Source organism: Ailuropoda melanoleuca, chromosome X (assembly GCF_002007445.2).
Source record: "Ailuropoda melanoleuca isolate Jingjing chromosome X, ASM200744v2, whole genome shotgun sequence".
Classification (NCBI taxonomy): domain Eukaryota; kingdom Metazoa; phylum Chordata; class Mammalia; order Carnivora; family Ursidae; genus Ailuropoda; species Ailuropoda melanoleuca.
Genome location: NC_048238.1, coordinates 92,310,280 through 92,322,394, shown reverse-complemented (window position 1 = coordinate 92,322,394; position 12,115 = coordinate 92,310,280). Strand labels below are relative to the sequence as shown.

The window sequence follows — 12,115 nt, the reverse complement described above, 5'->3', positions numbered from 1 at the left end:
GAAGGTACCCATGAGACAAAAATCTGAGGATTACAGGGGTACCTGGGTGGCTCAGTCGTTAAGAGTCTGCCTTCGGCTCAGGGTGTGATCCCGGAGTCCTGGGATCAAGCCCTGCATTGGGCTCCTCCGCTGGGAGCCTGCTTCTTCCTCTCCCACTCCCCCTGCTTATGTTCCCTCTCTTGCTGGCTGTCTCTCTCTCTCTGTGTCAAATAAAATCTTTAAAAAAAAATCTGAGGATTACAGATATGACAGTATTGGGTGTCTCCAATAAAGGATTTCAAAAGAAACTTCTCAAACAGTGTAAAGAAACTTCTCAAACAGTGTAATTCTGAAATTTTACGTGGGTTCAAATCTCAGTATGCTACTTCCTGCGAACAAGTGCCTTAATCTCTCTGTGCCTCAGTTTCTATATCTAGAAAAGGGGGATGATGATGAGAATATTATAATTTCACAGTAACCCTCACATGAGGGTTACATGAACTAATTCATGGAAAGTGCTTAGAAGAGTACCTGGCACATAGCAAGCCATTAAGCCTTAGTTGTTGCTATACCCTTGTACCTTAAACAGAAATGGAACATAAGACTTTGATTTCTTTGTGGAGAGGACATAAATAGTCAGGAGAGCTACCACTCCATTTGTTTGGTGTTTTTTTTTTATTTTATTTATTTGTTAGAGAAAGAGCACAAGCGTGGGGAGCAGCAGAGGCAGAGGGAGAAACAGGATTCCCACTGAGCAAGGAGCCCAATGTGGGACTCGATCACAACAGGGCCCTGGGATCACGACCTGAGTGGAAGGCAGATGCTTAACCGACTGAGCCACCCAGGCATCCCCCACTCCAAGTTTAAAAGTTCTCCTAGTACAGGAGGCCAGCTAGAATGAGGCATTTATCCCAAGGCCAGCTGCTCACTTCCGTATTAGCTAACTAGAGCTCTAAACCTATCAAACCAAGGAACCACATCCTAGGCTGTGGTCATCTCAACAATGTAGCTATTTTACTTAATTCTCCTAATTTTGTTTTTACAGAAGAGTAAACAGAGGTGCAAAAAATTTACTGATTTACCCAAGGGTCACATCTCTCCACTCATTCTAGTCTTTGGAAGTTGCAGTGGTATTCCACTTTTCAATTCACTTTTCTGTTGAATTTACTATTTAACTGGTCTTCCAGGGTTTGATGAAATCTGGGAAGAACAATATGAATTTGCCACACCAACAGAGCTGACCAAATAGGACCTAGGGAAAAGCTACTGCATAGGTCCAACTGATGTCCAGTTAGAGTGGCACCAAGAGTCTCAGAAAAGTGTAGGCTAGGTTAGTGGGAATATCCTCTGTGTAAATTACACACAGACTGAATATGGACAATTTAAAAGCAGGGACTGAGAAAAACTGTTTTTAGGCCGAATCCAATGTTGGGAGAAGGCAGGATTTAAGTGATCAATGATTTTTAAACTCTGATGTCAAGAAACCAATGACCAACCAAGGGAGGTGGCTTGGGCACACAGGGACAGGGCCCATGATATGTAGTGGTCACCATGGATACTTTTAAGATGAAGCATTAGTGGAAAAGGAGTGAGACAGGGAGTAATGACAGCTTATCAAAATAATCTTTTATTCAATCAGTCAACAGTATTTACTGAGCTTCTAAATGCAAGGCAGAATGAAAGGTAACACACACTGATAAACTGTCAAATGTTTGTATTTCGACACGTTTCATTACTTTTTCTATCAGTCAAGTCAATAAGTGAGGCAGTTACTGGTGTACACTAAACCATTACTGAATTAATGAATATGCCTTCAAGCAAGTGGAATAGGGGGTGGGGAGACTGGAGGAACCAGTTGAATGGGGTTAAGAAAAGACACTTCTATAAGGTTAACAACGAAGCGTTGTTAACACTTTTACGTTTTGCAAACCATTTTTTGCATTTATTATTCTTCCAGCTACAACTTCAAAGTCTATAAGGTAAAGGCAATTAATGTTTTTATTTAACTGATGAGGACACCAAGGCCCAGAAAGCATTATTGACTTGCCCAAGGTTACACAACACATGTCAGTTGCAGCGGCAGGAACTAAAAACCCAGGCTTCCTGCTTCAACGCCCGCCTGTTGAGTCCTTCCACTGAATCACACTGCCAGGAGCGATCTGGCGGCTTCGAAGTTGGGGACAATGCCCCATGCTACAGCACTCGCACTTCACACCTGGGCCTGAACTTGTTGCCCACGCGGCCTCAGGGGGAGGAGGGTGGGTGGCTTGTCGCGGTTTGGGGTTGGGAGGTAATGGCAGGCTCCCCTCCTCCGTGGGAATCAGGTGGTTACTTACTCATATTGCCCGTTCCTTTGGACTAGCGTCAGGGCGCAGGGCTCCCGAAGAGTACCCTTCATCTCCATACCCTCGATAGTATGCAGGCACTAGTCAAGGGTCTCCTCCAGATGCGCGGCCAGGGAGGGGTGGCGCGGTGCGGGTTGGAGAGAGGCTCCCACCCTTTTGCCCGCTCTCCCCACTGCCCAAGGCATCGCCTCCCGCGCCGGCCCCCTTCCCCCGCTCGGCTCGGCCTCTGAGCCCCACAGCCCCCCAACCCATCCACCGCGTTCCGCAGTTCCCCGCACTCCGCCCCCCCCTCCCCGGTCCTGCTCGGCCTCCCCTCCCCCTTCCCTCAGGCGGATACAGCAAGGGGCTGGGCTCCGATCCGGAGCCGCGGCTCCATCCCGGCGGCCTCTGAGCTCAGTGGGGCTGCGGACTGCGGGCGGATCCGACGACACTGCCTCCTCCGTCCTCACCCACAGTCCTCGGCTGCGCGTCGTTTGAAGAACAGCTCTGCACAGGGCACCGGGAGCCACGAACCGGGAGCCGGGAACCAGGAGCCGAGAGCCGAGAGCCGAGAGCCTGACCCGAGAGAGAGCGGCGCCTCGCGCCCCCGCCAGTTTTCCAGGCCGCCGCAGATTTCGCCCCCTGCGGCCAACCTGCGGAACTGCAGCGAGAGACCCGACGGACCGGGGGCGTCTCTACCACGTCCAGGGAGGAGTGCGTTTTAAATGCTGTCTGTGACACCAGAATTGTTCTTTGGGCTTCGAAGATTGCCACAGAAACAAAACACAGCTACACCTATGAAAGAACACAAATGTGTTGGACCAATAGGACCTACATCATCCAGTAAAAAAATCCTTATTACAGTTATAACGCACCTTGCTGGGTATCCTACCTCTCAGATGTTTTCCCCTTCCTCTTCTTCCTTCTACCACCTAAATCTTTAGAAAAAAACCCCAAAGCTCAGATCTTTGCTTTTCCTTTGCGTCCCCTCCAGGCCTAAGCAGGCAACGACCGAATACACTTCCCGGGTCCAGACCCCTTGTGCAACATACCCCACTGGTTAACACAAAACTAACTCACCATTTAACACAGCCACTCAGGCTTAAAACTTCGAAGCCATGTGCTTTTTTCCTTTCTTCTAATTTCTCTGTATGGAATTGGTCAACAAACGTTATTAATATTTTCTTTGGAATTACTTTCAGTTTCCTTGTTTTCTCTCCATTTGCACCCCCTATCACTTTCCTGGTAGCCCTCCTGATCTCTCCTTTGACCATTTTACTATGTTGATAATCATAAGAAACTTCTTCCTGGAGTAATGTTTCAATTGTGTGCTTTACTTGCTCAAGAATCTACAGTGGACTACATAGCAAGGCTGATTTTAAAGCTATAGTAATTAAGACAGTGTGGTGTGGAGCTGGTCAGACCAATAGAACGGAATGCAAAGCCTCAAACAGATCCACACACGTATATGGAAAGTTGATATGCAACATATGTGGCATTTCAAATAAGTGGAAAAAGAATGGATTATTCACTAACTGGTTCTGGGACTCTTGATCATCCATATAGAAAATTATAAAACTAGATCCCTACCTCATACCATAGAGAAAAGATTCAATTCCAGGTGGATTCAGGATCCAAATGTGAAAAACCAAAACTTTACAGCTTTCAGAAGATAATAGAGTATCTTTATGAGCTTGGAATAAAAGATAAGAATGACTACTTAAGACACCAGAGAGCACAAACAATAAAGGAATTGATAGATACATTTAACTACATTAAATTTCAAAATGTATATACTTCAAGACAACATAAACAAGTTAAAAACAAGCCACAGACTGGGAGAAGATATTTTTGATACATTTAACTGGCAAAGGATAACCTATGAGGTTCTATATTTTTAGCTGACATCACCTTACAGAATTCTCTCCCACTACTCTCTGCAGCTTTGCCAAGTTACACAGCTCCTTGTTATTTCTAGACCTTTCTAGGCACACTCTTGCTTCAGGGCCTTTGCACTTGCTGTTTATTTGCACTTTCACCTCCTTCGGGTCTTTGTTCAAATGTCACTTTCTCAGTGAGGACTTCTTAGACAACTTTATTTAAAATTACAATTCAATAATCTCCTTACCCACTTTCACAAAAACATGCCTCTTCATTCATCTTCCATGTTCATTTTTTTCCCGTAGGATTTATCACTATCCATTATTTTATCTCTTTTTCTTATTGATCTTGTCTACTGTTTACCTTCCCCCACGAGAATGGAAGTTCCATGAGGGCAGAAATTTTGTCTGTTTTGTTCATAGCTACATTCCCAGCACCTACAAACATTCTTGGAACAACATATATACTAGAAAAATATTGATTAAATTAATGAATGAATAAGTGTCCAGATGTATAAGATTTCTTATAAATCAGTGAGAAAAAGGCAGAAACGTAGTAGAAAAATTGACAAAATTTATGAATAAACAGTTCATATTCAAAGAAACCCAAATAGCCAATAAAGACATGAAAGGGTGGGGATGCCTGGCTGGCTCCGTTGAAAGAGCATGTGACTCTTGATCTCGGAGTCATGAGTTCAAGTCCCATGAGCCCCACAGTGGGTGTAGAGATTACTTAAATAAATAAAAACTTTAAAAAAAAGACATGAAAGGATGTTTCACTTCATTGCTATTCAGAGAAATTGAAAACTAAAATGATGAAGTAGCATTTCACAACTATTGATTTGGCAAAATTTAAAAATTCAGATAACACCAAGTGTTGAGGATGTAGAACAAATGAAACCCTGATCCATTGCTAGAAGGAGCATGAACTGGTAGAGCTGCTGTGAAGAGAAATTTGACATCGCCTAATAAAGTTGAATATGTAATACGCTTCAACCCAGAAATTCCATTTCTAGGTATAGACCCAGGCAAAACTCTAACCTTTATGCACAAGAAGACATGTAAAAGAATGTTCATTGCAGGGGTGCCTGGGTGGCTCCTGTCAGTTGGGCAAAGGCTCTTGGTTTCGGCTCCATCTGTACCTTGGATCCTTATCCTTCCCAATGATCTCAGGGTCGGGATCTCAGGGTTGTGGGATTGAGCCCCACATTGGGCTCCACACTCAGTGCAGAGTCAGCTTGGGATTCTCTCCCTCTGCCCCTCCCTCCCACCTGCATGCATGTGTGCTCATGCTCTCTCTCAAATAAATACATAAATAAATTTAAAAAAAGAATGTTCATTATAGCATTATTTGTACTCTCAAAAAAAGGGAAGCAAATTAAATGTCCATCAGCAGGTGAATGGACAAATAAATCACGGTATTCAAGAAGTTAAACACTATTTTGAAACTATAATGAATAATTCAAGCAACTAACAGAGTAAAATTTCAAAATACAATGTTGAATAAAAAGAGCAGAACATGTGCAGTGGACTACTTATATAAGGTCTGAAAATATTACCTGTTGCTTATGGTTACAAAGAATACTAATAGTACACAAAGCATGAAAGGGCATAATTATCACCAAATTCAAGGGAGGGAATGGATTGAGACTGGGGAGAGGCATATAGGAAATATCAACTTTATCTATAATATTTATTTCTTTAAACACAATTTCAAAGTTAACGTTGCAAGATGCAGTAGAACTGGGTGGTGGGCACATATATTGGTTATATTATTTTATGTACTTTTCCTGCATTTGAAATTGTTTGCAATCAATGAAAACGAAAAACAAAGAAGTAATACGTAGGGGAGGGCTAGCAGTGTCAAATGATGCATGGAAAAACGAGGATGGAGAGACTTTCTGAATGTGTCAAGGAAACCACTAAGTAAGTGGTTTCAGTAAGTAGTGAGGATGGAAACAAGATGACAGGGAAATGAGAAGGGACTGTATTGTGAGGAAATGGAAACAAGATACCATGTACTGAAGAGGCCTGGAAATAAAAAGGAGTGAAGTACAACTTTAATTCAATTAATTAGAAGAGTCAGAAATTCTCAACAAAACCCGAAGCCATTTTAAAGCAAAGGGGGAAGGGGCCAGTGAAGAGGGAGACATTTAAAACACCAGAAGAGGGAAACAGAAAAGTTATAAGAAAAATCCTCCAGGGGCACCTGGGTGGCTCAGTCAGTTAAACATCTGCCTTCTGCTCAGGACATGATCTCAGGGTCCTAAGATCCAGCCCAGCTTCGGGCTCCCTGCTCAGCGGGGAGCCTGCTTCTTCCGCATCTTCTTCCCCCCTCTCCCAGCTCATGCTCAATCTCTCTCTCTTTCAAATAAATAAATAAAATCTTGAAAAAAAAAAGAAAAATCCCCTGGTGGTTTGGAAGGATGAGGATCCAAGGTATAGATGGAGGAATCAGCTTTAGGGAAGAGGAGAGAGATTCTTCCTCCAAATCTACAGTATCCTTAGCATCTAAAACAGTGCCCAGCGTATAGTGGGGTACTCAAATATTTGTTGTAAAGAATAACAGGTTGTGAAGAAATGGAAATATATTCAGGTGAGGACACTAAAAACTGTGGTCTCTCACAGGGGAGATGATGACTTTCTCCAAAAAAAATAATAAGTGGATGTTATAATAGTAATACCAGCAATAATCCTGGTGGCTAATGTTGAATACTCATGTGACAGACACTCTCTGCATGGATTTACATACACTTTCATTTAATCCTCACTAAATCCCTGTAAAATAATAATATTATTGTTTCCATTTTAAAGGTGAGAAAACTGAGACATGGAGAGGTTTAGCAACTTGCTCATTAACTAGTAAACGTCAAAATCAAGATTCAAACTTAGTGTTTGCTGACTCGAAAGTCAGAACTTTTTAACCAAACACATTATGCTGCTCATTCAGTATTAACAGGACTAACAGTAAGTGTTTATTGAGAACCCTCTATGTGTCAGGCATTATGCTAACTGCCCTACAGGAATTAACACATTTGATTTACTGAAACTGAAATTGAGAGAGAGGGATTGGGAACTTGAATACGGTGGACAGGGAAGGAACAGGCACTGTTGGAGAGTGACAGTGAATCCAGAAAAATTAAGGGGTTTTAGAGGAGTGCCTGTGTGGCTCAGTTGGTTAAGTGTCTGACTTTAGCTCAGGTCGTGATTTTGGGGTCCTGGGAATGAGCCTAACTTCCTGCTACCCACTTAGTAGGCAGTCTGTTTCTCCCTCTCCCTCTGCCCCTCCCCTGCTCATGCACGCGCGCTCTCCCTCTCTCTCAAATGAATAAATAAAATAGGGGTTTTAGAGCAACAGAGAGAGCCCAGTTAGAGGCAAATAACCTGAATTTCTATGGTGGTCCAAATCAGCAAAGGTCTGTAATTTTCTTTGGCAATGCTTGGCAGATGAAAAGCAAGAGTAGAGAAAATATACCAAGAAGGTGCACTAAGCTTGGGAATTAGTATAGCAGGCAAAGCAGAAGTCATGGGGTGAGGGAGTCTAAAGTGGTAGTTGTGATACATTGGAATAGCTGATCCTGGAGTCAAAGTTAAGTAAAGATATGTATTCCCCTCAGCCTAGGGCCAGCAGAGAGAAGGAAGCAAGCTTGACCAACGTAATCATTCCCTAGGTCTGATCCAGCAGCAAATTATTGTATCATTTTAAGTATCACTTTGGGGACTGTGCTTACTTAAGTGCTTATGTAGGTGTTAAATACTTTTTGTAAGTTGGCTAAAATCATTATTTTATCCACAACCACCTTCTGACTTAGCTACAGTTGTTAATGATACCACTGTTTAGCTAGTCACCTCAGTTTAAAACTTCAGGTTTATTGGTGAACCTGCTCACCTTCATCTATAGTATCTAACAACTCAACTTTTATCAATTCTATAGTAAATTCCTTAATGCATATCTCTGATCACTCTCACCTATCATCATCAGATGGCAATTTGCCTGACTAAATGAAGGTCTTATGCCCTATAGCTGCATTTACATACAAGAAACAGTCAATGCAAAGAGTTAAATGGTCGTTGAACAAAATTCAAATAAATGAAATTCTAGCTTCAAGAAAAAACGAGTCCCACCACCTCCAACACCACCATGAACACACACACACACCACATAAACACACACAACGCACACACACACTTAAATCAGTGCTCAGTGCCTATTTTTTATCTATTAGACAACTGGAACTAAGAGCTTAGACCTTACAGGCTTTTGAGAGACAAAATAAAAAAGTGAGATCTTAAGAAGAGAGTAGAAAATGCTAAAAGAAAATGGGAAAACTCAAAAATTATAATTTAATTAAATGGCTACAAAATATAACATATCAAGTTCATTAATTATTGAATTTTCTATTTATTAAAAAATTCACTGTTTTGAAAACAATTTTTAGGTTAGATCTCCTCACTTCCCAAGAATGTCCAAGTATGCATAATGATTATGGAGAAATCACAGCCATTATAAATTATATTAGTTATGCGCAGACAAATAACTTCAAGAGCAAAATTACAAAAGCCCTTTCAAAAATTTATAGCAAAAATATAAATATTTAATGCAGGATGTGGATGCATTTTAATAAGTTTAATACGATGCTGGCTGAAGCCTTCACAAGTGAGAGAACTGAGGGCCTGCAAAGGCAGAAACAGGCCTGCCTAACATAGATGAGGCTGGGGAATATTTCATGTAGGTGAGTCAGCAGCCAGAGGCTGAAAGGCAGGCTGAGCAGAAGTATAAATGATTAACAGATTTTTAAATCACCACTAGTTGAAAAGCCTCACTTTTCATATACACAAATCCGACACAGATATTGCTTTCCATACAAAGCAGCATAAAGAAGAGCTCATTTTTATTTACATATTTCCATCTAAATTTTTCATTCCTTATAGAATTTGGTACTTGCTGCTTAATTCCTACCCTAGCTGGTTTCTTTATTTCCTTCGACCTCCATCCCGATTTCATTCTCTAAGGCCAGACTCTCCTTTCTGCTTTGAGAATCCCATAGCCGGGTCCAGCATTGCCCACCCAGGCCTACTTTCCTTCTCCGGTCAGAAATTGGAGATGCTGAACCGAAAGAATATGGAGTTAGCCTGGCATTTAAGGCTCCAAGGATTCTGTCCTGAACATATATTTCCAGTTACTTCCCAAGACCACTATTTACAAACCTTATGTTCTACCCAGCATTTTCCTTAAGAACTGAACATATGCAGCAGTTAGTGGCAATCAGACGGGTATGCTCATGATTCAGGTACTCCACTGATCATTCAGCTGAATACTGCTAACTTGTCATCTTGGTCTTGACCTTTATAGAGTGTTAAATTTTTTTAAATGGTCATAAGCTGTTTAATATATATCCATAAAAAAATAAAAAAGATGCTGATGTTGAAGTACAGACCATAAAAATGATGAAAATTCTACAAATTCTCAAGGTGATACTCATCAGACCCATAAACTGCATTTATCTGATCAAAATTCTTACATGGCATGTAAAGATATCTCTAGTACATACTTCAACAACCCTAAAAGAGAAGGTAGAGTTACGGCTAAATTCAACTAAGTTTTTGTCTATTTGTGACATTTAATCTACACTGTGATAGATCTAGTGGGATGATCTATGAAGATTACCTAAACTCTCTTCTATCCTCAATCCTGTGACCCTTCTCAAGGCAGGCAGTGACACATGAGGCTGGTCTCGCCTCCAACACAGGTGTCATGAAAGAAGGTCAGAACATGCTCTTGGTTTTTAGGTTATTGTTTTATGTCTCAGTCCAGGATGTAAGAGATTTAGGAAGAACTCTTTCTGGGCAAGATGTGTTATGTTACTTACCCCATCCCTCTACCCTAGTAGAGAGGAGCCTCAGAACTGAGAAACAGAAAAGTAGAAAAGGGAACTTAGAAGATGGGATCTTGGGATGCCTGGGTGGCTCAGTCGGTTAAGCATCTGCCTTCAGCTCAGGTCATGATCCCAGGGTCCTGGGATCGAGTCCAGTGTTGGGCTCCTTGCTCAGTGGAGAGCCTGCTTCTCCCTCTACACCTCCCCCTGCTTGTGCTCTCTCTCTCTGACAAACAAATAAATAAAACCTTAAAAAAAACCAGAAGATGGGATCTTGTGGTCATGATGAGGGGAAGCAGTATTGGATGGCGATAGGGATTGTGCCATTAGAGGCCTGATGGGGAATTGGCCTCCCTAATGAATGACCATAGGGACTGATGAAAGGGTGACTATATATCCCAAGAAAGGCTGGTGCAGAATATATCAAGAGCCCAAGAAGTAGACACTTCCTCCCCAACACTGCTATTTCAGTCTTGAATAAACTCTAGAGTTTCAAATCAACATGAGGGGCATGAAGAAGGGAAGAGGTGAATCTAAAATCTGATTGAGTATAACATGAAATCACACACACACACACACACACACACAACATTGAATTGACTGAGTTCACGTGGATAAGGTTAGATTGTTTTCTGCTTTCAGGAAGAATGGTGACTTAGAAAGAAATAAGTCCAGATGTAGGCAGTGTAAGCTCCAGAACCTTGTCTGTCTTGCTATGGCTGTGTACCTAGCACCTAGCACCTAGCACAGTAGCTGTTTGATAGGTATCCGTGGAACATATAATTATCCCTTGCAGAAAATGCATGGTTTAGAATTTTCCTAAGGGTGGTAAGCATCAAAACAAGTTGTGAAATACTGTTTTAAATATTTGACTATTTAATTTCTTGATCACATGCTACTACTTGCATCTTATTAATGGTGTCTTTTCCCCAAATTCCTCTGCAAATATACCTGCTGAAATCCTCTCTATTCTTCAATGCTCACCTCAAATGGTCCTTCCTCTTTGAAGCTTTTCTCCTGTCACCCCTCAGCTGGAAAAGAATGCTCCCTCTTCTGAACAACAGTGTCTCTGTGTACCTCTTATAGAACTTCTTGGAACTTCTCAAGGTCTATCTTGTATCACATTGTTACAGAACGAATAAGCACACAATGAGCTCTGATCATTCTTATCTTCACTCCCCCACCATCTCTGCAGCACTTTACAGTTATACTTTTTTAAGTAAATGTTTACAAAACATGAATTGACATTTTTCCATAGTATGCCTATTTTTCCTTCTTTTAATGAACATAAAATATATATGCACATTTTAACAAATGAGTATAAGGTGAGTGCCCATGTAACTTCTATCCAGGTCAAGAAATCAAACACTGTTGGAGGGCCTGGCTGGCTCAGTTGGTAGAGCATGTGACTCTTGATCTTGGGGTGTAGAGATTACTTAAAAATAAAACCTTTAATAAAAAAAGGAAAGCAAACATTGTTAGCAGTTTGGAAGACACCCCCAAAACAGATGCCTTTCTCTCTGACACCCCTTCTTCTTCCACCCAGAATTAAACCAGGGCTGGTATTGAGCCTGCATACTCTGATGAGGTATAAAAGCTTCTGTCTATTTGGATTAGTCAAGGTTTGTTCCACACCAGTTGTTAAAATTTTTGAAGATCATCCCTGTACATAACCACTATCTTGACTTCTAGTAATAATCATTTTGTTGTTTTTCATTATAGTTTTGCCACTTGCAGATGCAGCCATAAAAGCCTTTACCTGTTTTTGAGCTTTCTATGAATGATATCATACAGTATTCACTCTTTTGTGTCTTTCTCCTTTCACTCAATATTATGTCATATATGTGGCTGTATATAACTGTCATTTTCATTGATGTGTAATATTTCATTGTATGAATACATCACAATTCATTCATTCTCCTGTTGATGGACATTGGAATGATTTCAAGTATTTGGCTATTATAAATAAAACCTACTATGGACATTGTTGAATATGGCTTTTGGTGCACATATGATTATTTTCTAAGGTATACTATCCTGGTCATATTACTAGGTC

At 41.2% G+C, this 12,115-nt stretch overlaps 1 protein-coding gene across 7 annotated transcripts in view; it reads right to left on the bottom strand.

Moving 5' to 3' along the window:
- OCRL (OCRL inositol polyphosphate-5-phosphatase) overlaps positions 1-2,916 on the bottom strand; it is a 52,159-nt gene extending 49,243 nt beyond the window's left edge. For 5 of the 7 annotated variants that reach the window (XM_034649119.1, XM_034649121.1, XM_034649122.1 and 2 more), the window contains exons 1-2: positions 2,662-2,916; positions 2,316-2,395 (exon numbers count right to left, since the gene is read on the bottom strand). In XM_034649119.1, coding sequence (XP_034505010.1) covers positions 2,316-2,395; positions 2,662-2,700 — 119 coding nt within the window. In that variant the 5' untranslated portion in view covers positions 2,701-2,916. The remainder of the gene's footprint in view (positions 1-2,315; positions 2,396-2,661) is intronic. The other 2 variants (XM_034649126.1, XM_034649125.1) reach the window with 1 other exon arrangement.
- Positions 2,917-12,115: the final 9,199 nt, after the last annotated feature.